This window comes from Tasmannia lanceolata, unplaced genomic scaffold (assembly GCF_043159265.1).
Source record: "Tasmannia lanceolata isolate RefF3 unplaced genomic scaffold, GAP_Taslan_0.1 ptg000015l, whole genome shotgun sequence".
Taxonomy (NCBI): domain Eukaryota; kingdom Viridiplantae; phylum Streptophyta; class Magnoliopsida; order Canellales; family Winteraceae; genus Tasmannia; species Tasmannia lanceolata.
In genome coordinates this window covers 31,479,454-31,505,844 of record NW_027518692.1, presented here as the reverse complement: position 1 = coordinate 31,505,844, position 26,391 = coordinate 31,479,454, and the positions used below count along the sequence as shown (strand labels likewise).

At 37.4% G+C, this 26,391-nt stretch overlaps 1 protein-coding gene across 3 annotated transcripts in view; it reads left to right on the top strand.

The window, feature by feature from the left end:
- The first annotated feature begins 2,473 nt into the window (after positions 1 to 2,473).
- Positions 2,474 to 26,391, top strand: part of LOC143846489 (calcium-dependent lipid-binding family protein) — a 119,356-nt gene continuing 95,438 nt past the window's right edge. Inside the window, exons 1-22 of one of the 3 annotated variants that reach the window (XM_077354924.1) lie at positions 2,474 to 2,596; positions 2,715 to 2,871; positions 2,956 to 2,995; positions 3,274 to 3,355; positions 4,057 to 4,160; positions 8,480 to 8,575; positions 8,697 to 8,744; positions 9,137 to 9,190; positions 10,675 to 10,778; positions 11,186 to 11,303; positions 16,330 to 16,431; positions 16,551 to 16,751; positions 16,849 to 17,006; positions 17,574 to 17,732; positions 17,850 to 17,942; positions 18,468 to 18,819; positions 19,280 to 19,393; positions 23,544 to 23,639; positions 23,742 to 23,809; positions 25,577 to 25,697; positions 25,776 to 25,967; positions 26,094 to 26,321. In XM_077354924.1, the coding sequence (XP_077211039.1) occupies positions 2,981 to 2,995; positions 3,274 to 3,355; positions 4,057 to 4,160; positions 8,480 to 8,575; positions 8,697 to 8,744; positions 9,137 to 9,190; positions 10,675 to 10,778; positions 11,186 to 11,303; positions 16,330 to 16,431; positions 16,551 to 16,751; positions 16,849 to 17,006; positions 17,574 to 17,732; positions 17,850 to 17,942; positions 18,468 to 18,819; positions 19,280 to 19,393; positions 23,544 to 23,639; positions 23,742 to 23,809; positions 25,577 to 25,697; positions 25,776 to 25,967; positions 26,094 to 26,321 (2,505 nt within the window). In that variant the 5' untranslated portion in view covers positions 2,474 to 2,596; positions 2,715 to 2,871; positions 2,956 to 2,980. Of the gene's footprint in view, positions 2,597 to 2,645; positions 2,872 to 2,955; positions 2,996 to 3,273; positions 3,356 to 4,056; positions 4,161 to 8,479; positions 8,576 to 8,696; positions 8,745 to 9,136; positions 9,191 to 10,674; positions 10,779 to 11,185; positions 11,304 to 16,329; positions 16,432 to 16,550; positions 16,752 to 16,848; positions 17,007 to 17,573; positions 17,733 to 17,849; positions 17,943 to 18,467; positions 18,820 to 19,279; positions 19,394 to 23,543; positions 23,640 to 23,741; positions 23,810 to 25,576; positions 25,698 to 25,775; positions 25,968 to 26,093; positions 26,322 to 26,391 lie in introns of those variants that run through there. The other 2 variants (XM_077354926.1, XM_077354925.1) reach the window with 2 other exon arrangements.

The following is a 26,391-nucleotide window of genomic DNA, read 5'->3' as shown; positions in this document are numbered from 1 at the left end:
GAGCATAAAATTTAATGTGAAAAATCCTCTAATGTGAAAGGAAAAACCACAGGACAAATTCAGAGAGAAATCCACTAAATTGATAAGAGGGATACAATGTCTTTCTTCTCAAGTTTCTCAAAACTTGAGGCATAGAACAAGAATGAAATAATAGCAATGAAATCTTGGAGGAAATACGGTCAACCTCATAAACCCCTTACAATAGAACTCTTTCCGAGGTTAGTCATAAATACTTCATCTTCAATAAACCCGGATGTGGACTCTTTAACTTGATCGCCTTCATTCTTAACTTCAACGCCGAGGTTGAAAAAAAAAGGGCGGAAGCGGTGCATACGACTTGCTACCTTATAAAGCGATCTCCTTTGGCGGCATTGGGTGAGAAAACATCCCAAGAGCTATGGTCCGAATCTCATTGTGATTATTCCAATTTACTGATATTTGTATGTGATGCATATGCTTTAATTCCTAGTTGTCAAAAGGAGTAAATTAGATCCAAAGTCAAAGAAATGTGTCTTTCTAAATCCCAAGCGTGAGATCTTCTTCTTCTCCAAGAACCCCTTCAAAACTCTAAATTGGGCTTCTTCTTCCTTCTTCTTTCTTCCCATTTTCAAATACTTCAATCTCTAATGGATTATTAGGGTTCCATACCCCTTTGATTTCCTTTGCCTCAAAGCAAAACCCTAGGAGCCCAAGCAAAACCCTTTTGTTTTTCTGTTTTCTCAAACCTTAGGAGGCCAAGAAAAACCCTTTTGTTTTTTCAGTTTTATCTTGTATCTCTCCTTCTTTGTTTTCTCCTTTTATTTTTAATTGTCATAACACCCCCGTGACCCTCGTTCGTGAGACTAAGTGTGTGTGGGATTTACTTTATGTGGATGGACTGCACAATAATCTCCCCCACCCTCTCAAACCCCGTGAGGGAGGATCTATGAAATGGATGCTCGCATGGCACTCATGCCTGACAACGGTCTGCATAGATCATGCTTCTCCATTGCATTGTCTTTATTATCTCATGTCTGACGGATTCTAATCGATGTGAATCTTGTGGATCTCTATCAACCCATTCTCTAAGACGTTTCAAATCCAATGGTATTGCACGCTAATGTGCTTAGCCTTAGAGTGGTACATGGCATTATTTTTTAGATTAATAATGCTTTGATTGCCGCATCTGACTATGTATTCTTTTTGTTATAGACCCAACTCTATAAAAAAAATGCTTTGACAAAAGCATCTCCTTACAGGCTTTTGTGGCAGTAATGTACTCCGCCTCTGTAGTTGAAAGTGAAACACATTTTTGCAGCTTTGATTGCCATGAGATGGCTCCCCCTGCAAAAGTAAACAAGTATCCAAATGAAGACTTCCTCATGTCTATATCTCATGTCTATATCTCCTGTCATATCTACATCTATATAGCCTTCCAGCTTGGGTGATTAGTTTCCAAAACATAAGCATTGTTTAGAAGTATCCCTTAGATACCTTAAAATCTATTTTGCAGCTTTCCAATATTGCTTGCCAGGATATCCAGATGAAGACTTCCTCGTGTCTATATCTCCTGTCATATATACATCTATATATCCTTCCACCTTGGGCGATTAGTTTCCAAAACATAAGCATTGTTTAGAAATTAGAAGTATCCCTTAGCTACCTTAAAATCTATTTTAGAGCTTCCCAATTCTACTTGCCTGGATTTTCTAGATATATACTAACTACACCACTCGCACATGCTATGTCAGACCTTGTACACATCATAACATACATTATAATCCATACGGCTAACGCATAGGTGATCATCTCTATTTCTTTCTTCTCTTCACTGTTGGTTGGAGAAAACTCCGTACTCAGCTCAAAGGACCGCCTAATGGTGTACTCATGGGCTCGGCATTCTTCATATTGAACCTTTGAGGTACTTTCTCAATGTACTGCTTTTTAGGGCTGCACGTGCGAGCACGACCTGGCCACCACATAATTTATCAAGAAAGAGAAGCAAAGATTGGAAGGTCACAATAGATAGTTTTTATATGGTGTGTGACCGTACAGTCTAGTATTTTTCAACAGATACTGTATGGCCCATTCCATAGAATGCATCAAAAATCATTTACATAAGATGATCCTAACCCTCCGATCAAGTTCTAGATCACATGGTTAGGATCATCCTATGGAGATGACGTATGAGGCACAAGTGCACAACCTATTTACCCTGTCGCCCAACAAATAGACGACCTGGATCAGTAGGCCGTACAGTACCTTTCGAAAAACACTGGAATATACGGTCACAAACCAATAGCAATATAGCATATGCTGCATATCAATAAAGACATAAAGTTAAGGGAGGAGGTGTTTTTTTGGGCGATGATAAATTCGCAGCCCTTGAAACGTCAAAAACCGTTAAAGTCTCACATAATTCGCTCCCACTACAGGATAATTCGCACCACCTGAAACGTCAAAAAGGCATCAGAGTCTGGAAGTCTGCCACATAATTCACGTTACAGCGGCGTGAATTATCCTACAGGGGATGCGAATTTATCATCGCTCTTTTTTCTATTTCATTTTGCAGGGGGGTGCTCGGAAGGGGAAGAGACAGATGGGATTAAAATCGAGGGTATCACTGCCCTAAGAATAAAATTCTAAAATTCTAAAAGATAGATTAGCATTTATTTTGACTAATTGGATTCCATCCCCACCTTAACATCTTTCACAGTTTCATTCTTCTCTTTCAGGTTACAAAAGTGGTTTCGCGATTGGGCGTGGCGAACGATCTAGGGTTTTTTTTGTGCTAGGGTATTTTTTTTTTCGATCAGTAGTTAATGGATGAAAATCGGATCGTACTCGGCACAACATTTAGCCCAAAAATGGTCTCGATCTATTGACGGAAAGGTAAAAAACACACACCCTCCCTCTTCTTCTTCAACACCAATACCCTTAATTCCCCTTTCTTACATGTTTATTTTTCTCTTTTAGGGTTCAACAATTTGCCCCTTTCACCATGTTCGAGGCACACGTAAGTAATCTTTTTTGGTTGTTTTTAATAGATGTATTGCTTGAATAAATTTAATTCCAAGTGGTTGAATTTGCATGAGATTTTGATTTTATGAATCTATTGAAGAAATCTGATACAAGCCCTTAATTTTTTATTTTCTCTGTTTTTCATGCTACTTGCAATCTGATTACCCCTTAAATTTTGTTGTACACTTAATTAGTTATGCAATTACCAGGTTGATTTCTTTATTGCAAACTTGCAAATAAACGTTATCTTCTGAAATGTGTTACTCATTGCAGGTTCTGCATTTGCTTCGAAAATATTTGGGGGAGTATGTTCAGGGACTTTCAACTGAAGCGTTGAGAATCAGCGTCTGGAAAGGTTTGTGTTTGCATCTTAACTGTGTTTTAGTATGCCATCTCCACTTATCTCCTATGATATAATTAGTTTTTTTTTGTCCTATATGCTTTTTATTTGTCCTATATTAATAAGTTGGTAGTTCTGTAATGGGCCAGATATGTCCAACTGTTACCTGCACAACTACACTAGAATAAGGGAAAGGTAACTACTTTCAATTGGGAGGGAGATATTTGAGATTTATCATGCTATTATGAAAAATGAACCTGTTCTATCTTATGATGGTCATGTTGTCTATTATGGTTGTTATAGCAAACCATTTGTAGTCGATTTACATTGGCACTCCACATTTATAGACAAGATGCTCGATGTACCTTACTCTAAGGCATAGGTGTCATGCACCTATGCTTAGCTTCCTCTCATGTGATCTGTAATGTTTTTTCCATCAGGGTGTTTATCTTTATGAACTTTGTCAAGAATTGTTATTTAGTTACTGTGCATTACTGATGCTTTCTGCTGATATATTCTGTTACTTTTCAATACTGAGTTAATGGTGATGCATTATAGGCTTTAGTGGAGTTTTTATTTGTGGCATATTCATCTTGTGATTTGCAAAAAGCTTTTCTTTTTTCCCATTGATGTTTGAATATCTCCAGCTCTAATTTCACTTTTAGGCAATACTTGTTTCCAAAAATTTTCATTTAATAGTTTCCTTTCTTTTGCAGGAGATGTTGTTCTCAGAGACTTACAGTTGAAGGCAGAAGCGCTAAATTCTCTCAAGCTTCCTGTTACAGTCAAAGCTGGGTTTGTCGGTACCATAACCTTAAAGGTATTTGTGCTTTCACCACTTCCAAGTTAACTTTTACTTTCACTGTTCCTACATATCTTTGTTCTTAACCTTTTGTAGTTTCTATTTAATTGCCCATTTATTGGCCTTTTATTGTGAAACATTTTCCGGGCTAGGTTGCTGTGCCTCATAAATTGTTTTTCTCTTCTAAACGAAAGGGTCCTAGGAACAATTGTTGGTTGAGGCCCTATAACCATTTTATGGCTGCAAGAAAGGGCAGCAGTTGGATCAAGTTCATCTTTGCAACCGATGCAAATATCTCTTGATAGTCAATACCATATTTCTCTGTGAAGCCTATGGACACCATTCGTGCCTTGCCTTGTATCTCTATTTGAATCAATCAAACTTATACTTCATTGTGTAAACTCACTTGCACCCAGCACATATTTTTCTTCTAGGTACACACCACAAGTTTCCATGTATCATTCATGTCTAAGGGCTTAAGGCCTTCATTTCTTCTCTCTTCTTCTCTCTCCATTGAGGTTGAGCAAGAGCATCTGAAACAATAGATGGCAAGGAGACAAATGCTAGAAGTTGAAAAAGCATGATATGAACGAGACAACGGACAATATGAGTAAAATTTAGAAATAAGATTCTGAGTGTAGATTCGAACCCCTTTACGGGTACTATTGAGAAGGGTTGCGTCGGTAACAACTAGATTACGATTTGAAGGAACAAGTGAGGGCCAATACCTGAATCCTAGGAAAGATTTTGGTGTGGAAATTCATTAGTAGTTTCTCCTTTCTGGTGTAAACTTTCAATTCATTGTATAAAAACTCCATCTTTGAAGTAGAGCTACATCGTCAGAGTAATAAGTGAATTACGGCTCATGAATATGTAAAGGAACACCAATCAACCTCTATTCTCTACTCTCCCTTGAAGAGGTATTTTTATTGGAAAAAAGGGAATTGACTTGAAGAAGGTAACATCCATGGATACAATACGATGTCATGCAGTGGATGATACACTTATACCCCTTTTGAGAAGATGAATATCCAATGAATATACACTTAAAGGTAACATCCATGGATACAATCAGATGTCCTTTTTGGGCAGATGGATATCCAAGGAAAATACACTTAGGCTTCGTTTGGTTGCCTGTAAAAAAAAATTCCATTGGATTTTTGTGGAAAAAGGGAGGAGACAAGGGAGGGGACAAGCATTTATTAGACAAGGGTGTCATTATGAGTGGAGAGAGAGGGAAGATAGAGAAAGAGAGAGAGAGAGCACCATTCCCTAGAAAATTACATGGGAGACTTCCAAGGTAAATCTGATGTCACCTCCCTTTTTCCACCAAAATCCAATGGATTTTTGCTTTTTACTAGCAACCAAACGAAGCATTAAGGATTTTGGATCTTATCACGTTCTGGGCGATGAACATGAAATAGCAGACAAAACCAAAGACTTTGAGGGGAGCAGAAAACAAAGGACAATTAATATGGAGCCTTTAAGTTGGGTCAATTACCGTTTCCTATTTTAAAGCATTTGTTTCCTGAGTTTGCGTCTTGTTCTTCAATAAAATTGAATTGTGGAACATGTGAACAAGCCGTACTTTATTTCCTCCTAGTGATCGTAAAAAGATTTATTCCCCTCGCTATTCTACATTCTGATGTTTCGGGACCAGCTCCCAGTACTTTGCATGGATCTCATTATTTTGTTACTGTTCCGGATGATTATAATCATTGCAATTGGGTATACCTTATGAAGTCTATGAATTATATTCTACCTTTACAACCAAATGGCTCATGCTCTTCTCGTTGACATGAATGTCATAAAGAATTTGGCATGCATGTCCCAACTTAAGGGGAACAGAAGCAGCTTGCATTTCCAGAAGATAGAGACCACTATCCTCACGGCCATAGGCAATTGTCCTCCTCGTTTCCAAATCTTGCAAAACATAGTGAGTTGGAAAGAGCATTACACTGCAATTCAATTTTTTTGTGAGACCAATAGACAAAATATCAGTAGTTATGTTTGGAATATGGAACATTGAGGAGAAAGTCGGAGGAGATTCCTTAATATTTCCTAAAATATAGGAAAAGGTCCCATCAACAATCCTAAGTCCTAACTTCACGCCTACGCCTCAAGTTTGAGCCATCATATGCCTTAGACCTATTGCTGAACTTTTGTTTGACGACCACGTAAATCCCAATTTTTCTTCTTAGTATGACGTGTACACCCACAATACTCATATTTCAACTTATCTTTCTCATTTGAGGCTCTACCAAGCTTGTCCCCACCCACTCTGCTACCATTTTTTGACAGTGTTGGAACACCTCATCGATCTTGTCCTGGACACCATTGCACTTCACCTGCTCTTCTCACTTTGTATGTAAGAATAGACCTGACGTAGCAACGTGAGATGAGGATCTCTAGCAAGAATCTATATCATGGGATACTCATAATTCTGATTCAAACAGTCAAGGAATTCAAATATCCATGTCCTCTCCAAATTTTTAAACCGGTTGCATCTATAGAGCAAACTGGAGTATAACTATTATAATGATCAAAGTCCTTGCATTTGCTCCTTAAGGAAGCATACTGTGCTGCTAAGGGCATCTCCCCTTGACAAAGATGAGGTATTTTGTGCTGCAACTCGTACAACCATACAAAATTTCCCACTTGTGAAGATGTTTGCTCAATTGAATCCCAAATCTCCCTCTTTTACTTTGTTAAAAAACAGGAAGCCTTTACTTATAATTGCTTGCATAGAGTGTGACAGCCATCGCATCACTATCAATTCTTCTGCTTTTTATTGATCACAAGTGTGATAAGACTGATTTGGTTCTTTTATCCTCCGATTAGTGTACCCCAATTTTCCTCGTGCAGGCAGCTTGTGTTCACTGAAAATAAGTACTTCCATCCAACTTAACTGTGGTGATCTGCAACCTCGGGTTGTTATCACCATGGATGCCCATGTGTGACGAAGGTTTTAAATTTCGGCCGAAATCATGTAAAATTTCGGAAAATAATTTCGGTATTTTACAAGATTTCGGTTGAAATTTGGGTAATGTCGGCTCAAATTTCAATAATTTCAGCAATTTCGGTGGAAATCATAAAATTTTGGTGGAAATCTTGAAAATTTCGGCAATTTTGGATTCAGGTACTTCGGTGTCGGTCCTGGCTGAAATCCAAAATTTGGCTGAAATTTCAAACCATGTGTGTGACAGACCATTTACAAAACAGAGGTAGCAGAAGACACCACCCAGAGTTCTGCTAGTGGACATTTAATCCAATCTGAGTTCGCATTCATATAAGGTAAATTCACTAGAAAATCTAGGCTTCTGATCTAATGATGTTGAAAACATTCAATCATAGGAAAGAACCAGTGGGTCGGCAAAGTAGGCGTAGAAAACCCATCGTAACTACGTAGGGCAGAAAACTCATCATAACTAGATAAAATCGGATCCGATTGCAATGAAAATACTTACATTGAACTCAGAACTTTGAAAAGAATCAAATACATGCAGTTCAAACACTAAGGAACTCCCATATGAGTAAATATAAATTAGAACAGACACAATATTAGTACCATAAGGCCCTTGAAAACAACTTCTACATACAACTGTTTGCTGTTGATATCTGAACAAAGCCAACATGTGTTTTGTTGCATTTCTTTGATTTTATTTTCAACTATGCTTACCTAGTGATTCATGTGTTGCTTTAAGAGCAACGAGTTGTTGTATTTATCGTTGTCATTTGATTAATTACTTCCAAGTCACAGTGCAATGACTAAGTGTTGTAGCATATGAGAAATTGACCACATTTTGTTACAGGTCTCATAGTTTTTTTTTCTGGTATATCAATAAGTGTCATCAATTTTCGAATGGGGTTATAGTGTGCTTGAGGTTCCCCTGTATTCTTCTACCTTCTACTTGTATTACTTGCACAACTTAATTTCATGTATTCGGTAATATGTTTTGGCCCACTTAGTATTAAAACCTTCTACTTGTATATTGCCGACTTGATACTGGTTATATGATAGCTTGAAGTTGACGGTTTATCATTATCATCCAGCTTGTGATGCTTTAATATATGTGAAAATATCGGTCTTGCATGGAAGGACATGCTCTGCCCATCCTACTGGGTGGAGTGATGGGGCCTTTCTCACATTATATGGAGCACCACCCCATATTTTAGAGACCAATGGAATGGTGTGAAGGTCCACTTTGTACTCCCACGGATGACTGGAATTGGATGCTGATTATATTTCATATTTTGTCAATTTCTGTTTTAGTTGGTTGGGGCGATGAATTTTGAGTATCCTTTGAAAAGTCTTTTGACTCAAGTTTTAAATGTAGGTTCCTTGGAAAAGTCTTGGTAAAGATCCCGTGATTGTCCATATTGATCGTGTCTTTGTTCTTGCCCATCCAGCTCCTGATGGACAGACTCTCAAGGCATGAAGTTCAAACCATTATATCTTTAAGGATTGAGCTTTCTTTTGTTTCTCTTTATGCCATGCCTGTATAGTGATTGCTGTCTGAGTTCATTTTGTCCTCATTGTCATAATATTCTTAGGAGGAAGACAGAGAAAAGCTTTTCGAAGCCAAGCTTCAACGAATCGAGGTATGAATGTGACTACATTTATTTTACGGTTTCAACTCTGATGTTTGCTATGGGTTTAATTCTGTTTAATTTTGTTGCACTATAAACAGTATTACACTGAATCAATTATATATTGTATTATGTGTCCTAGTAATTCTACCAGCATGCCAAGATAAGATTTATAAGCTTGATTATCTGGTTGCCATGGAAATTTCAAGTAGGGTTTAAGATTGGGTTTACTGTATTGCCTTGATATTCTGTAAGTACTGGCATACATTTGAACCGGCACCCAATCTCAAGTAAGGTTTAGCTACGGAGATGATGTCACAGTAAATTTAGTGCTTAAATTTTATATAAGAGATTTGCCACTCTTCCAGTGCTTCTAACGCTAGTAAATCACTTTGCATATGCAGGAGGCAGAATCAGCAACACTTGAAGCAAAATCTAGGCAATCCAAAACAGGAAATGTATGTATTTATTATCTGCACACTTTTTTTTTTTTTTCGGCATCAAGTTTGATTATTCTATTGCATTGTTTGTTGTTGAGGATTTTGTATCAATTGGTGTTTGTTGTTTTCTCTAGTAATAACTTTCATTAAATTGCATCTTGCAACATTTGTTGGAGCTTAAATTCCAAGCATGCTCTTTTAAAGAGATGTTTCCTTAACGGGGAACAGACTACGGTCTAATTTAGACTCTATTCATGTTGTACACTAGTATGGAATATGAATGGTGCTTGTTTAATTCTATTAATATAATGTTAAACCTTTTTGAAACTGATGTTTCCTTATGGGGGAATGGACCACGATCCAATATTAATTTTTTTTTTTTTTTTTTTGTGTTGTACACTAGTATGGACTATGAATGACACTTCTTTGATTCTATTAATATAGTGTTAAATCTTTTTTGTTTGTTTAAGATTATTCTACGATTTATTAGTGAATCTTGAAGGAATATGAAATAACCTTTTGTCAATTTAATCGTGGTACTAGTGAATGAATACCAGTAAAGTTTCGATTCAGAAAGGGTGTGTAGTTAAAGTTTACTTTGCAAATCAAATTTGAGGATTTTAGACACTTTTTCACGTGGCTTGGAGTGAGGCGAGTCCCACCACATGGTTGTACAATTGGCGTCCAAACTGCTGATGTCGTTGTCCTAGGATTGGTCTTTGTTTCAACATTTTTTCATTTTGTGGGTTAATATTTCACATACATACATACATACATATATTTTCCGCTTTTGCTTTTGTTTTTTTGTATGTCCCTGCTGTAATATTTTCTTATGCTTTACCATTCAAAATAAAATAAAATAAAATTCATATGCTTTACTTCTAGACTGTTCAATCACTCAGTCAACTATATCATCCTTAGACCTTCTCATAGTCTTACACAAAATGTTTCCATTATGCATATTGCGTGACTTGTAGGTTCGTAGAATCCATCAGGCTGTCTGTCTACCAGAGTATCTTCACATTATTTAACAATTTTAGGTTCCTAGTTTGTTACAAAAGGAATTTATCATGGGTTATATCTTTTTTTGAAAGGTTATATCTTAAAATAGTTTACTAACATTTCCTTCATATTTCCTCATACGATTTTCCCACATATATATTTTTATTAGTTTAATGATCTCAATAGAGGGCGAGCCTTGGCGCAACGGCAAGGTTGCTCCATTATGACCTGGTGGTCACGGGTTCAAGTCACAGAAACAGCCTAGGGGTAAGGTTGTGTACATCGAGCACTCTCCAGACCCTGCAATGGCGGGAGCCTCGTGCACTGGCCCCCCTTTCTTTTATGATCTCAATCATGAAATCTGGCCAAACTATAACATCTTTCATTTTTTTATAATTGACACATAATTTTTTTATAATTGAACCTTGGTTATTACTAATGATGTGTGTGTAGAAGTTGCACATCTTGTTTAGTTAATTGGCGGGCTTATTGTTTTGCAGTCATCTGGCGGAAATTCATGGTTGGGTTCTCTCATAGCAACGATTATAGGAAATCTCAAAATCACCATTAGCAATGTTCATATCAGATACGAGGATGTCATGAGGTCTGCAAACAAATGACTTTTACTATTGTATCTTGGACTTTTATTTCTTTGGACTGTTATTTCTTCTGTGGGTGGTCAAATTCTTTTGCTCTATAGCTTACTAACAGAAATGTTTGACTGCATTTATATGCATGGTTTTAAATTTTGGCCGAAATACCGAAATTCCGGATTTCAGTTGGGACCGAAACCGAATCACCAAAATCCGAAATTCGGGCCAGAGTCCCAAATTTCGGCTGAAATTTCGGGAAAATGTGATTTTTAAGTTTTTTTTTTTCTGAAATTTCGGTACATTAATGAAATTTGTTTATTTAACTGAATTTCAGACGAAATTTCGGTATTTCAGCCTAAATTTCGGTTTTGGCTATGTCCGAAACCGAAATTTAAATCCTTGTTTATATGTTTTGCAGCAATCCTGGGCATCCCTTTTGTTGTGGAGTCACCTTAGCAAAGCTTGCTGCTGTGACAATGGATGAGCAGGGTAATGAAACATTTGATACTAGTGGTGCACTGGATAAGTTGCGTAAGGTGAGTTGCAGTGTTGCACCTCCTACTGATGGCCGCTATAAGTTTATGTTAAACAATCAAGTGGTTTTAATAATTCTCTTTCTCTGTATTGTTTCACTTGTCAGCATCTAACATTTGTTCCACTTGGTATTATAATTTACTTCCCTAGCTAATTTGAGGGTTTGGCCTGGGTATGCCTGAAAACTGGATGAATTTCTCTCTACTTTAACATGTTTTTTTTGTTTGCATCTATTTTGGTAACTTTTTAGGCTTCTCTCCGATCTTGCTTTTTATATGTTGCCTTTCCCCTCAAATGCTGGTTCTTTAGCTTTAATTGAGATTAATGTAGAAGAGACCTCATAACCGAAAAAGACCTATAAACAACACATTTTGGGATTAATGTAAAGTTGCTCCGGCTTCAAAGAACTCAAAACCTCTCTTAGACGCTGCTTATGCAAGTCAATAGATGGGCCAGACAACAACACGTCTTTGAAGGAAATGATAATGAACCAACCATGAACGATTTCAGCCCATGGTTGAACACTCACATAAACATACGTGGCTCATTTGATAAACTGAAGGGCATTACCAATCATTCGTACAAATCTTTATGCGTCTTAAATGTTGTTTTCCTCTCGTTTCCTGGGTGAATATGTATCTCATTGTATCTGCCCTTCAGGTCAATTTTGGAGAAAATCTGTGCACCCGCTAGCTTTTCTGGCAAATCATCTGGACAGGAAATGGTAAAAAAGTACTTTACAATGATCTTATTAATGGCTCTACTGCCAACACACGTGGCCCAACTTCCATCATTCTTCGATACCAACAACGTCGGAACTCGGAACTACGCATGGACTCACTCTCTCGTATGTCTTCCATTTCCTACAACTCCCTCACCTGCCGATACAACTCATGTTCTTTGGGACTCATCCTATAGTGGGCCTTATTTGGAAGATTTGATCTGTGATTCAAGTCAATATAATGTTGCATCTCTCTCATAGGAAGTATCCCTAGATGTAATGGAAAGAAGGTTAGCACCCTCCCCTTGTTCAGGTTTAGGTGTGATATCTTATTTTGATGGGGCTAAAATTAGTTTCTTTCTGTCTTTTCGGAAGGCATATATTCTTTCAACCGCCACACACCACCCTACAATCATAGACTACCATGGCCTTCCCAACAAAACATGACATGTGTCCATACTCACCACATCAAACCATAGCTGGTCAAAATTCATATTACCATGTACATCATTCCCTTTTTTGGACCATGAAAGCTTTTATGGTTGTTGATGCTTTTCTATTGTCAAGATCAGCTTTGTCACTACCTCTTGAAAAATCATGTTCTTACTATTACCCATGGATTTAAATTTCGGTTTCGGCTTTGGGCGAAACCCAAATTTCGGCCGAAATTTGGAACAAAAAAAGAAGAATTATTTAATTATTTACAAATTTTGGCCGAAATTACAGAAAAATACTATAATATTGAAAAAAAAAATCAAATTCTCGAAATTTCTGCTGAAATTTGGTAGGGTATTGTTGATTTCGGTTTCGGTCCCAACTGAAATCCGAAATTTCGGTATTTCGGCCGAAATTTAAAACCATGCTACTACTACTGTCAGTGATAAGCTTGCTCACATGTCCACCTAATGTGCAAGTTGTCTGGAAAACATTCTGACGCAGAGCCTCTGCCCTGGTTTCTAGTTACTATCTTGTCCTGTTGGGTTTCTTTGCAGTGTCGTGTTGCTGCCCCTTTGTTGCCCAGCCAAAGCCACACAAGTATCTGCTGCTCTACTTTTGGCCACTCCTATTCATCGGCTAGTATCCAATCTCTTGTGTATTTCTACCTCTATTTCCACCCCTACTTTTGCTGCTTTTCTACCACCAACACCAGCTGTAATTCTTTTGTACGCTCCAAATGGTGTGTAGATTTATAAATTCTGCATATCCTAAAGGGATTTCCTAAGGCCTCTAATTTAGTATGTGACTTGCTGCTCTTCGCTGTCCAACGAGTCATTCCAGGAAATAAGTTAATAGAATTCCTCTGGAAAATCACTGACTGACCTGATGCCTTGCTCAAGTTTTGCAGTCGTTGATACATAGTCTGTACATCATCAAAAGGAAGAAAAGTTTCACATAACAGCTTCTTAATCTCCCCCTAATTGTTAATTTTTTGACTTTCCCCCTTGTTGTGTCATAACATATTAACAGTCAACTGATCCAGTCAACTTATCTATTTAAAAAAAGAAAAAGAAACAGTCAACTGATCCAGGGGTCGGCCTGTAACTCATTTGGTTGATGCCATAGTCACAAATATTTGTCTCGGGAATTTCTCGGGGAGGGTGTTTCTTGGGATATTAAATTCAGGTATTTAAATCTTTAGATCAAAATCCGACCTTCGATCATCCCGTTCTACCTGCTTCCAATGGGAAGCACGGTTATGAAAAGGGTTTTTGAATTCTTCCTCAACTCACCATCGCTATTATCTTGAGGTGTTTCTAGTTGAGTGATGACCTGGGCTATAGGATCATCTTGCCTTAGTTGTTGACTTATCTCTCCTTGGTCAATCACTGATTTTTTTCATAGCTGATGGTCCTCCGAGTGCTCTTCTCCTTGGAGGCATCTATCTGGACAGCAAGCAACTCCGGATCGATCTGTGGTGATTGTTGTTGACGCAGCTGCAAGTGGAGAAAATTAAAACAAATTTTTTTTTGCAAGGTGCTGATTCAAAGGCACAAAAATAGTTCAGGAAACATCCACGTCTTCCTAAAGGGTTTTGGTAGAGAAAACCAATGGTTTTGGGAGAGAAAACCAATGGTTTTCAGTTCAATTCCTCATTAACAATCTCCCACCATGCAAGTAAGTTGATCTATATGCTAAGCTAACAAAGAAAGCCTGATGCAAAACGGATCTCCACCCTTGATTAGATTTAATCTAAACCATGCATACTAAAGTAAAAAGACACAAGACTAAAATACGCTATAACTTATGTAGCAACTTAAAAGAAAGAAAATAATGGTTGTGTGGTCCCTGTGCACACCAACTGTTTGAGCAAATGCAAACGCCTGTGATACTTCATAAAACTGATCATTGATGCACATACATCATCTGTCCCTTTAACCTCTGCATCTTTTCTGTCTTATTCGTTTAACCAAGTGTGGATTGGCCTACATCAATATGTCTTTAGATGCATATGCCTTTGAGGCTTACGCATCACATGTCTATCTGGGATTACTATAGGGCTAGTTATGGAGAAATACTATTCTTGATTACTTTCCAACTGTTCAACACAGAATGAAAATTGGTTGAGAATGTGGACGTATTGCAACACCGCGTTGAAAACTGCCTTTTTTCTCAGTTTTGCTTTCTACCTCTCTGAAACACTTCGTCTTTTTGTTACCAACAAAACAACACCATTTTTGAAAATTGACAATACAGTGAAAACTGGATAGGACCGTAAAAGAGTTGAATATTTCTAAAAGGAATAACTAGATCTAAGATGATCCGGGATAGAGAATGAAGATATGAATGTCCACTAGATGACCATAGACCATGGTTATTCGAAACTTCGTAGCTGGATGGGAAGCTTGCTTCCCCGTAAAATTGCTCCGGAAGACAAGCTATTGTCACTTCCTAAATTTAGGGGAGAAGCACGTTTCCGGCTTCCCAGGCGCTTCCCACACGTTTTCTCTTAATTAAGAGTATGCTTTGTGTTTAGGAGATTATGTCTTCCCTAAATTGATAGTTTTTCCTTTAGATAATGTGGAAGGAGCGTATTTACAAAAAGAGTGCTTTTAAAACTTGAAAACTCATCTTACTTCAAATGGCTATTATGTGGATCTTTTTTTAAAAACTTGACATTAAATTTACATGGATGAAGCATGTGAAACTGTAAATTTCTAAAACTTCTAATTCTTATTAGTCGCGAAGTCTTTTTTTTCCTACTTGTAATCCTTATCTATATTAACCCTTCCTCTCTAGCATAGCACAGTCCTACTCTTTCTATTTACTTATTGTTTACATTCTTCTTACTGACTTTCAATTTTTCGTTTATTTTTTATCACTTTTTCTCTTTTGCAAAACCCTTGCTTCTCGGTTTCATTTCCCACATCGCTTCTCACACTCGCTTCTCACTATGACAACTATGCCATAGACTTCATTTTTCTAAAATAGAGCCACACAATTTACACCAGTTCGAAAAAGCACCTCAAAGTTCACAATCCTTGATATACAAACCATCTTTTTCTCCAGATGATTCCCTGTGAAGATTCTTCCATGAATATCTAGCATAAGAAACCGATCGATCTAGGAGAAGGAACATGATCCCAGCTAGATGAAAAGTTCCACTCATGCTCTAGGGTAAAAGATTCATGAGCGCAAGTAATCTCATCATTGTTGCAGCCAGGGGAAAAATACACTTTCTTGAGATTGGCAACGATTGGTGAAAGACGCCCTGGCTCGGACCACAAAAAGACAGTACTGCTTATATAAATTTGCACAAGAGGTTTTACTTTTAAAGATCTTCTAAAGGGTTTTGATGTTCCACTGAAAGAATAGAAATCTTAAACCCATTGTCCAGCCATAACAAAGTACTGATCCTATCGCCAACAGTAATCCTTTTCCCTTTACAGAGAAGATTTTTGTTATAGCTTTAGAAAATAGTCGCATTGATCAGGGTCCTTGAATTCATAAATCATGGACTTTTGGTGAAGTATATCCTTTTGTTCTTTTACTTCTTATCAAAGGGTCGTATTTTTTAGCCCCCCCCTCCCTGGTAGGATAATATGCCCCCCCTTTTAATGTGATTTGGTCAAAAAACATTACAGTCTGCCCACAATTCACCTTAGAAGGGGGGGCTTATTATCCTACGGCTGGGGGGGGGGGGGGGAGGGAGTGGCGGGGTGCATCTCACTATCAAATCCTATACTTTAGCTATTTCGTTTTCCTTTGAATTTTTGTAAATCTGTACTTTTACAGGTAATGTGAGGTTTCTTATTCTGGTTTACGTCCACAACATCTTGATAACCTTAGTTTATGTATACTTGTTTTAGTCATTGCAACTTCAGAGGCTAGCAGTGTATCATGACTCTGACTCTCCTCCCTGGAAACTGGATAAGAACTGGGATGATCTGGATCCCAAGGAATGGATAGAGGTTTGTCGCGTTTTCTTGTATAATTGTGTGCAACGTTCTCTTGTTGTCAACTCTATATAAATAACCTTAATATGTGAAAACTCCATTTTTGAGCTTTTTTAAAACTATTCTGTTTGTAGATATTTGAAGATGGAATCAATGAACCAGAGACTGATAATGCAGTGGTTTCTGTTTGGGCTCTGAATCGCAAATATTTGGTCGCCCCAATCAATGGAGTTCTAAAATACCATCGTCTTGGAAAACAAGAAAGAGGGGACCCGGAGAAACCTTTTGAGAAGGCATCATTTGTCTTGAGTGATGTTTATCTTACTATTTCGGAGGTTCTATCTCTGAGCTTCTTTACAGTGCTGTCAGCTTTGTTTAGTTTATTTTATTAACCATTCATTCATCTATGTTTTTTTGTTTTTTTTTCCGTAGGCCCAATATCATGATGGCATAAAACTTCTAGAAGTGTTTTCAAGATATAGGACACGTGTTGATGTTTCTCACTTACGGCCTGTGGTTCCAGTGTTGGAGGATCCTTATGTATGGTGGCATTATGCTGCTCAAGCTGGTCTACTGCAGAAGAAGATGTGGTGATTTTCTTAGCATTCACCATTATCAATTGGATCTACTAGCTTTTTATCAAGGTTTTTAAATTTCAGTTTCGGTTTCGGCCACAATGGAAATTTCTGCCCAAATCTTGTAAATTTCATGGAAAATTTTCGTTGAATTTTTGGAAATTTCGGTGGAAATCTTGTAAAAAGGAAATTTCCAAATTTCGGTGAAATTTTGGAGAACGAAATCAGGTAAAAAAAAATGATTCCATGTGAATTTCGTTTCGGTCTTGGTGGAAATCCGAAATTTCGGCCGAAATATTTCGGTTTCGGCCGAAATTTAAAACCTTGCTATTATGACATTAACATGTTATCATGCCATCGGCTACTTCTTAGTGGAATTTTTATGTGATCCTTGATTTGGCATTTAAATCGTCAGGAACATTAGTTCTAGATTTTAGGATTAGTAGGGTAGATTCCATTGATTTGAATGTTAATTTTTGATATTCCTGCAATAGATTCCTGCATGTTGTCTGTGAATTTTATTGTCTTCCGACAACACTATTTTTTCAATGCATTAGTTACTCAGTTGCTTCCTGATTTCAGCTACCGGTTCTCCTGGGATAGAATTCGATATCTTTGTCAACTTCGAAGACATTACATTCAACTATATGCAAGCTTCCTCCAACAGTCATCAAAAGTTTATACTTCTGAAATTAGACAAATGGAGAGGGATCTTGATTCTAAAGTGATTCTTTTATGGAGGTGTGCCACGGTTTCAATTCTTTCTCATAGTTTTAGTATTTTAGTTTTGCGTCAAGTTTAGTCATTTTAACCCCTAGTCTTGCTGTGGTGTTTGGATCTAATGTATGTTTTGTTCAGGTTACTTGCACATGCTAAGGTTGAAACTTTAAAATCAAAGGAAGCAGCTAAACAAAGGGTCGATATGAAAAGAAGCTGGTGGTCTTTTGGATGGTTTGTGAGAAGCACAATGTCTCGCAGAATGTCTTTTTATCTCTTATGTTACATTAGAAATGGAACAACCTGCTATAATTGATCTATGTCACAAACATCTCCGTTGTTTTCAAAATATCACGTTTTTATCGCGGCATTTCGATAAAATGACAAAATCCCGAGATTTAAAAAATGTAGCGATATTTTCATTTTTATTATAAAATATCTCAATAATATCATGATATTATCCCGATATTTTAAAGATATTTTCATTTTATATTTTTTCTTAAATTTTATATATTTATATATTTTTTAAATAATTTTATTTTTATCATTTTTCCCAATATAAACCCGAAAAAAATAATTTTTTTTTAAAATTTATCGTGAGATTTTCCCTTGCCAAGAAATTCACGAGAATGATATTTGTGACATAGTATTTGATTATTCCTTGATTGCTCATTTTTATTCCACTAAACTTTTGTTGCATTTTCCGCTGTCAGTCCAATTTTTCTTCTTTACATACCCATATGACATGTCTTCTCTCAGGCGTAGTTCCTCTGAAGATCTCTCTGTTGTGAATGATTCTGAGGGATCACAGTTGGTAGAGGAAAGGCTGACTAAAGAAGAATGGCAAGCGATTAATAAAATACTGAGCTACCAGCCCGATGAGGAGACGAATTTTGTTATGGGAAAGGATATGCAAAATATGATACAGTTTATGGTAAATGTCTCTATAAGCCAGGCCGCTGCTCGGATTATCAGTATCAATGAGACAGAAATTGTTTGTGGTAGATTTGAACAACTCGACGTCTGCACCAAGTTGTACCATAGGAGCATACAATGTAATGTGTCGTTGAGGTTTTATGGCCTATCTGCCCCAGAAGGTTCACTTGCACAGGTTTGTTTTTACAAATGAGTGCTGCTATGTAGACTCGAGAGTGGAACCGTGAGTATAACCTAACAAATCCCCACATGCCACATGGCATGGGAGAGGTAATTTTGCCATTTTCACGGAGAAAAAAAAGCATGGTTTTAAATCTCGGTTTCGGACTCAGCTGAAACTGGTCCAAAACCGAAATTTTGGCCACAATACCGAAATTTCGGTTTCGCTACATTTCGGCCTTGACCGAAATCCGAAATTTGGACCGAAATTTCAGATTTCGGTCGAAATTTAAAAGCATGGAAAAAAGTAAAAAATGAAGGTAAAGATTTCTAATATATTGAAAAGCTATTTGTTCGGTTCCACTCTTGGTCTCCAAATCGGTTACTATGTCAATATTCTTTACAAATTGCAAGGTGCTGCTTATTCTTTTTTCGGGAGAGAGGTTTTTGTTATATATAAGATAATTATATTGCAGAGTGTCAGCAGTGAAAGAAAAGAGAATGCTTTAGCTGCCAGTTTTGTTCACTCACCTTCTGGGGAGAATGTGGATTGGCGGCTTTCTGCAACAATTGCTCCCTGCCATGTCACGGTGCTTTTCTCTCACTTTGTTTCTGTTTAATTTCCATAATGTGGATTAATCATAAAACTGACAGGATAATATTTTCCGCGGATTCTTGATCCTATAGTCATTTTATGATATGCTAGAAACACAAATTATAACGTTTGTCTCATTCTCTTTGGATCTTCTTTTAAGGAACTGGCACAGTTACATGGATTCTACTAAATGGGTGAAGAATCCGTGCTGGACACGTCTCGGATTCCAATACTTCAAGATTCTCCGTGACACTTCTAGATCTCTTTTATTGTTGTTTCTGAGTACTACTACCACAACTTTACAATTACCATATGTTTTGAGTTTTACCCATCCTAATATCAAGTTTCTTAATTGAAAATAAAATTTTATATCTACTTACCCTATTAAAATATTCAATAAATTACTTGTTATAACCATATTTTTATGTAATTTTTTTTTTGGTGAATCCATGAATCGTTCATTTTGAGGTTTGCCGAATCTGATACTCGATATCAGTGTTGGATTCTGACACTCAATTCCAGTGTCGGATTCCAATACTCGTATCCGTACTGATGCAACATAGCGAAATAGTGAGGTGTTGATATTCTCAGTGAGAAGCTTGAAATGCTCACATCATTTTGTGTACCATTGTTTGCCTCCATTGTCCATTCCATCCATTGAAACATCTTCTGAGCTGTCTGAGCGAATCATTGATATCTGTCCCTTTTAAAGTTATTGCGTTTGACTTCAGAAATGCTGAAAGGGTAACTAGGATGTGCTGGCAGTGTGAGGTTCTTGGGAAGTCGGATTTCTTTCTGTACTGGTGGATGCTAATTTTATGGTTGAAATTAGCACTGGGATAAAAGGTTCTTGTGTGGATGAGGTTGAGCATTCAGGAAGAGACGACAATTTCTGGTTCGGTTCACCGTAGGAGAGGGTGTTGCTCGTGTAATTGCAAAGCCCTCTTGCCCAGCATGTAAACTTACTCAAGACTCAGAAGGGCGTGATAGGCCTGACTGCATTTAGGGGCCTTATCGTCCCCTCTCACGCCTTTATGAGTATAGTACAAAGTTCAAAGCTGTTGCGGTTTTGGGAAGAAAACACTCCTGTTATGGAAGGACGTTCTGCTTTGAAGTCATTGTAAGAAGTTGAGATACTCTTTTCATGGGAGGCTCTTGGTAAGTGGGAAAACTTTCTTTACTGGTGGATGCTAATTTTCTGCTTGTCGATGAAAAATCTGAGTTTTAGAGTTCTCAAGTGGAGAATCACTGTGTAAAGACAGAAATGGAGAGCGATTGGCGAGGTGAGCTGGTAGGGTTGATAAAACATGTATGGAGGCTCCGGTATTCAGGTGTTGAGCGAAGAAGTTTGTGCAGTGAGTAAGCGATTTTGTTTGCGTAGAGCTAGGTTGAGGGTTAGTGGGGCTGTTAGACACAAGGTTTTAAATTTCGGTTTCAGCTTCGATTTTCGGTCGCCACGGAAATAGTTCGTTTTCGGTTTGAAATTTCGGTAGAAATCTTGTAAAAGCTAGGAAATGTATACAAAAAATATGCAAATGACAGAATCTTAAGATGAATTTTCAGGAAAATACTCGAATATAGACTCAAATACACACTTTGAAACCACCGCATAAGCAAGACAACCATCCATAATGTTTTAATAACATCAAACACCTAGTGACATGTGTTGTTGCGCATGTCTGATAATTCAGTGCATACCCCATTTCACACGTAAATTATATAAATATGTATAAATAGTGCATACACCACATTCCACACTCAATTCATATAAATATAATTATGTAACATGTATTTCTCGTACCACTAATGCACTTATAATTTGGTTTCAATAGGTGTTTTGGTTTCAATAGGTGTTTTGGTTTCAATTTCGTTTTGGTTGGGATGGAAATGGAAACATTTTGTTCGTTTTGAGTCAGTTTCGCTGGAAATTTAAAACCATGGTTAAACACGGCAGAAGGCGGGTTTTACATCCTGGCAAAGGGGGAAAGAAAGCACGCATTTCCTTGCCAGCTGTGATCAAATAACAGCCACATGAATTCAGGTTAGGGTTTTGAAATGTTTGTTCACCCCGTTGACAGGGGTGGAGCTAGGAATTTACACGGGGGGGAGGCGGGGTGGTGCACCCCCACGCTATATGTGCCTCCGCCCCTGCCAGTTGATATTACCCTTAATTTTGTACCTGAATGCATGTTGGGAGACTGAAGCGATCCTTGATCTGTGGATGGAGCTAATTGTGGAGCCGGGTTTGTTCCCCGCATATGGATGTAAGACCCTTTCTGGGAAAAACTGTAGGTCCTTCTATTTGGATTTGACATCCTCTTCCCATCCCATCCCAGCACGAAGCATTTTCAAACCTTGCTTCTGTGGACCAAATCCTTAATGCCTTCTTTTAAGGGCTAGATATTTTTATCCGGGAGTTTTTTTGCCTTGTGGTAATATATCCATATTCTCTTTTGAGTGGAAATGAAAAGGATGTATCCATTGGAGAGGGAGGATTTAACCTCTATTGTATTTGGTTTCCATGCTTTATCGATCCAATCTTTGCCGCCACTGTCTTGGAGGGAGTAACTTCCCTGCCCGACATTTATTTGGTAAAACTGTCAATATTAAAGTTAGTGTCAAAATGTCAAAGCTACTTTATATGACAGAACTATTCTTTTTTGTTTGCATCCATATTGAATTCATCTTTGGCTGAAGTGGTTCAGCTGATATTAAAAGGTGATTCCATCTCAATTCTTACCCCATGGTCTGCAGTTATATCCTATAGCTTTTAGTATATCTAGGTGACACATGTATGGGGATTTGTTTTGAATGATAAAAATTATCATTAAAAAAGACCGAGATGGTCAAATACAAAATTACAACTATAAAGAACAACAAAAGAAAAAGACATTAAAGGAGGTTAATAATTACAAAGCTCCAACTCTTCCTTCTCAACCCCTTCTCTAGCAAGCCTATCAGCCACCCTGTTAGCGGATCAACGCACGTGTTGGAAGACGGACATGTATGGGGATTAAGCAGGCATTTTTTTAAAGTGTATACTCAATGGACTATCCCATATCTGATTGTAATCTATATGTAGGATACTATGCCTCTGTATTTCATATGCATAGCTTAATAATGAGGGGTAATTTTTTTATTTTCATATGGAAATGTTTGAACAAATTAAAGGTGAAACGTCTCACTTCTTGTAAAGAAGTCAAAACTTGGTCTTGAGTATCATTGTCGCCGCTTAATGGACTTGTTTCAGTCTAAACGTTTTGTTGTTAGATCTAAGACACTCAGATGGATGATCCATTCAAAATGGATAGTGACCCGAACATTTCGAAGTAGGATCTTATGAATTCTCTGATTAGGATCCAAACGGATTGTGACCCACACGTGAGAGGATCTGATCGGAATTGGGTCTGGTGACAGGCCTAGTTGGTGGCTGTATGATCTCACTGACACATTGCAAAAACCTTGGATCTGGTTCATTAAATAATTATATATTAAAAAAAGATGAATAAATCTGTGTACATTATCTCGAGCTTCTGATTTACCCCTAGAATTTGAGGAAGAAGAAGAAGAGATTGTGATGTTGTCTGCAATGCGTGGGGTATCTCACTATCTCTTATTATGAATCAACATAAAAAGGTTAGAATTGCAGATATGACCATAATGTGGGGCTTGTGTGAAATTTATAAAAAGATATACGCAGAAACATTGTTTCATTAGGGTATATATACTCTAGCAAGCAGTAGGCTTTCCAAGCTGTCAGGGATTTCCAAAGGCTATGAAGAAAAGACACGTGGGTTTATAGAGGAGCAAGTACCTGGTAGCAACAACATGAATTTGAGCAAGAGAATCATTTTGATGAACCTGAGGACAAGGTTTATGATGGTTTGCGGTTATTCTAATATCTGAATTTTGGTTTCTCTTTTCTTTGGCTTGATCTTTAACACTGTTGTGTTCGGATTGATGTCTTAAATTTGTTTAAGCTGCTGGGGATTAAGTCTTCCTTTTAGATCATTATATTCTGTGGTGAAAGAGATCATAAAATGTTTTCCACTCTTTTTTCTGTTTTTCTTTTGTGTAGTCTATTTATGAGGCCTTCTATAGTTTTTAATTTTTTTTAATTCATTTTTTTATCCTATAATGTTTAGGTCTTGATGGAAAGTTATGAACGCTTTTTGGAGTTTGTGAAGAGGAGTAATGCTGTTAGCCCTACTGTTGCGTTGGAGACGGCAACAGCTTTGCAGGTAAATTTTCTTTAAAGAAAAATCATGCTTGTTTAAATGTAGATTTTTTTTTAGTTGACATTCTCATCACATATCTTCACTGGTGGTTACTTCGAAGAACAGATGAAGATAGAGCAAGTGAGTCGTAGAGCTCAAGAACAATTTCAAATGGTGTTGGAAGAACAAAGCAGGTTTGCTCCTTACACTTTTCCCCCCTTTTGTCTCTTATTAGTTAATTAGACATCTTTCGGCTTGGTTTGCTTGAGTAGTTGACTGTATATAGTCCATATTTCTGCATACATGTATACTATATCTACAACGTAGTTACTTTGTTTGCATTTTTGTTCTTCTGATTTTGTATGTGCATGTTTTATGTGTCTGCGTTTGCTGATGCTTTCCAATGTTTTATATTGATTTTATATATATATATATATAGAATTCCTCACCTTAGAAACATCGATCAAATCCATTCTTATCCTCCATCCCTTTCGTTTTGACCCAAAACTAATTTTACACCCTCCCGTGATCCTTGGATTGCTTCCCAACGTATGTACGCACCACTCCACACATATCCTAAATCCCGTAGAAATATTTCTTTAGTCTAATCACCTATTTTAAGATCCAAACTTTTAATTTTTATGTTTTTTTTCTCCCCCAACATCGCTTTCAAAGAATCGCCTTATGTCAGTTTGGTGTTAGAGGGAAGTGTCAATCCTTCGACCGTCCTTCCTCATATTTGGTATCAAAGCCGGGCATTAGCAATTCCTTCAATCGTCCTGTTCCGTTTGGATCTTTGAGGATGTATATCATATACTCTATTCTTTTTTCTACATTTCCTAGTTCTAGTAGTAGATAGAAACTATTAAATATTGAGACTGTTCTAGCGAGAAATAGCAGAAATACATCAAGACATATAAACTTAGATTGCAAGAAAAAATAGACAGGCTTGAAACAAGTACCCTGAGTACTTGAGATGCTAGCTATATTTGGGCTTGTATAAATGAGAAATTATATGGTGCCCGACCGTGAAGTAGCGTCAAGGGGGTACTTCAAAAGTACCACCCTTGATATTTGATCCAACAGTAGCCTCTTAAAAAGTGGGCTGCTGTTGGATCAAATATCAAGGGCGGTAGCTTTTTGACGCTACTTGACGGTCGGGCATCATATAAAAACTCTCTATAAATAACTTCAAAAACTAGTAATCTGTTCATAATATGTTGAAAATCATAGAGAATGAAAGGATAAAGGTATGTGTGATGGGCTGCCTGAGGGGCTTTTTTAATATACGATAAAATTTTCCGAAGGAAATGATTTTTTCTGTGTTTGGCAACTCAGGGTGTGTTCGGCAACCATTAAATAACCGCATTCTCCACCTTTTTAGGCGTTAAGAATGTGAAAGCGCAAAAGTATCTCAAAAAGTCGTGTTCGGCAATCCGGCCCACTAAGCCCGTTTCTAAACTATTGCCTTCTTTTTGGGAAGGATTCTTTGGAGCGACTAATAGTCATTTCTAAGATTGTCATCAATCCGTTTCTCGCCCGTTTAATTGAGCGAGAATGAGAAGCCTTGCCGAACACGCCGTCATTTTCCATGAAATCTTTTTTCTAGAACCGTAAATTTCCCCCCCTTTCTATAGAAGATTCAATCCTGCTTTGCCTTGGGAATCTTTTTCCATGGAATTTTTTCCATATAAATATTATCCTGGATCCAAATGGACACTTTTTTTGTTTATTTTTCCACGAGTGTGGACTAAGGAAATCAAATTGAATGTATATCATCCAACATGTTATACTTATCACCTGAAATGACCCATACCTGTCAATTATGCCTCTGGCTGATTACTCTTGGTAATTATTGTAATACTGGTTTTAGTTTTTCTTTTAATTAGTATTTTTTTTTGCTGGGAAGGAAAATCTAATAAACTGTACTTGTTATTTGCTGTCCTGTCTTGGTGTTTCAGATTTGCACTCGACATTGATTTTGATGCTCCAAAAGTGAGGATTCCTATGGGGACAACTGCATCCACCATTAGCCATGGCAATTTTCTTTTGGATTTTGGTCATTTCACACTACATACCAAAGTAAGTTGCTTTGAATGTACATTATAAATGGCTTCTGTATTGAGTGATATTTGCTCAAAGTGGGAAAGATTATTGCAGGAAGGTCAATGTGATGAACAAAGGCAGAGTCTATATTCTCGTTTTTATATATCGGGAAGAGACATTGCTGCTTTCTTCATGGATGGTGGCACAGATAATGGGAATTGCAATTTGGTCCCTTCAATTTTGGATGGGCAGTCTTCCACTTTACCCATCTTAGATAGGTGTGGCATGTCGGTCGTTGTTGACCAGGTTTGTTTCTTTTCTTGGAACTCTGGTATATGATACTGAATAAAGGTAGTTTTTAATTTTGTATAGTATTATGTTATTCTTCGGCTTTCCTTTGCTGACTCTACTCATGAACTTTGTTGTTTGAAGATCAAAATACCTCATCCACATTACCCATCGACACGGGTTTCTGTTCAAGTGCCCAGTCTTGGCATTCACTTTTCACCTGAGAGATATTGCAGAATTATGGATTTGCTAAGTATACTCTACGACACTGTAGAAAGTAGTGATCAGAATGCCAGCGAAGATCTTGACACTGCTGTATCCCCTTGGCATCCTTCTGATCTTGCAACCTATGCTAGAATTCTTGTTTGGAGGGTATGCCTTTTTATACAAGGTCAAACATGTAGTCTGTCATTCACGAATCCTGGCACTGAGTAGGCTTTTT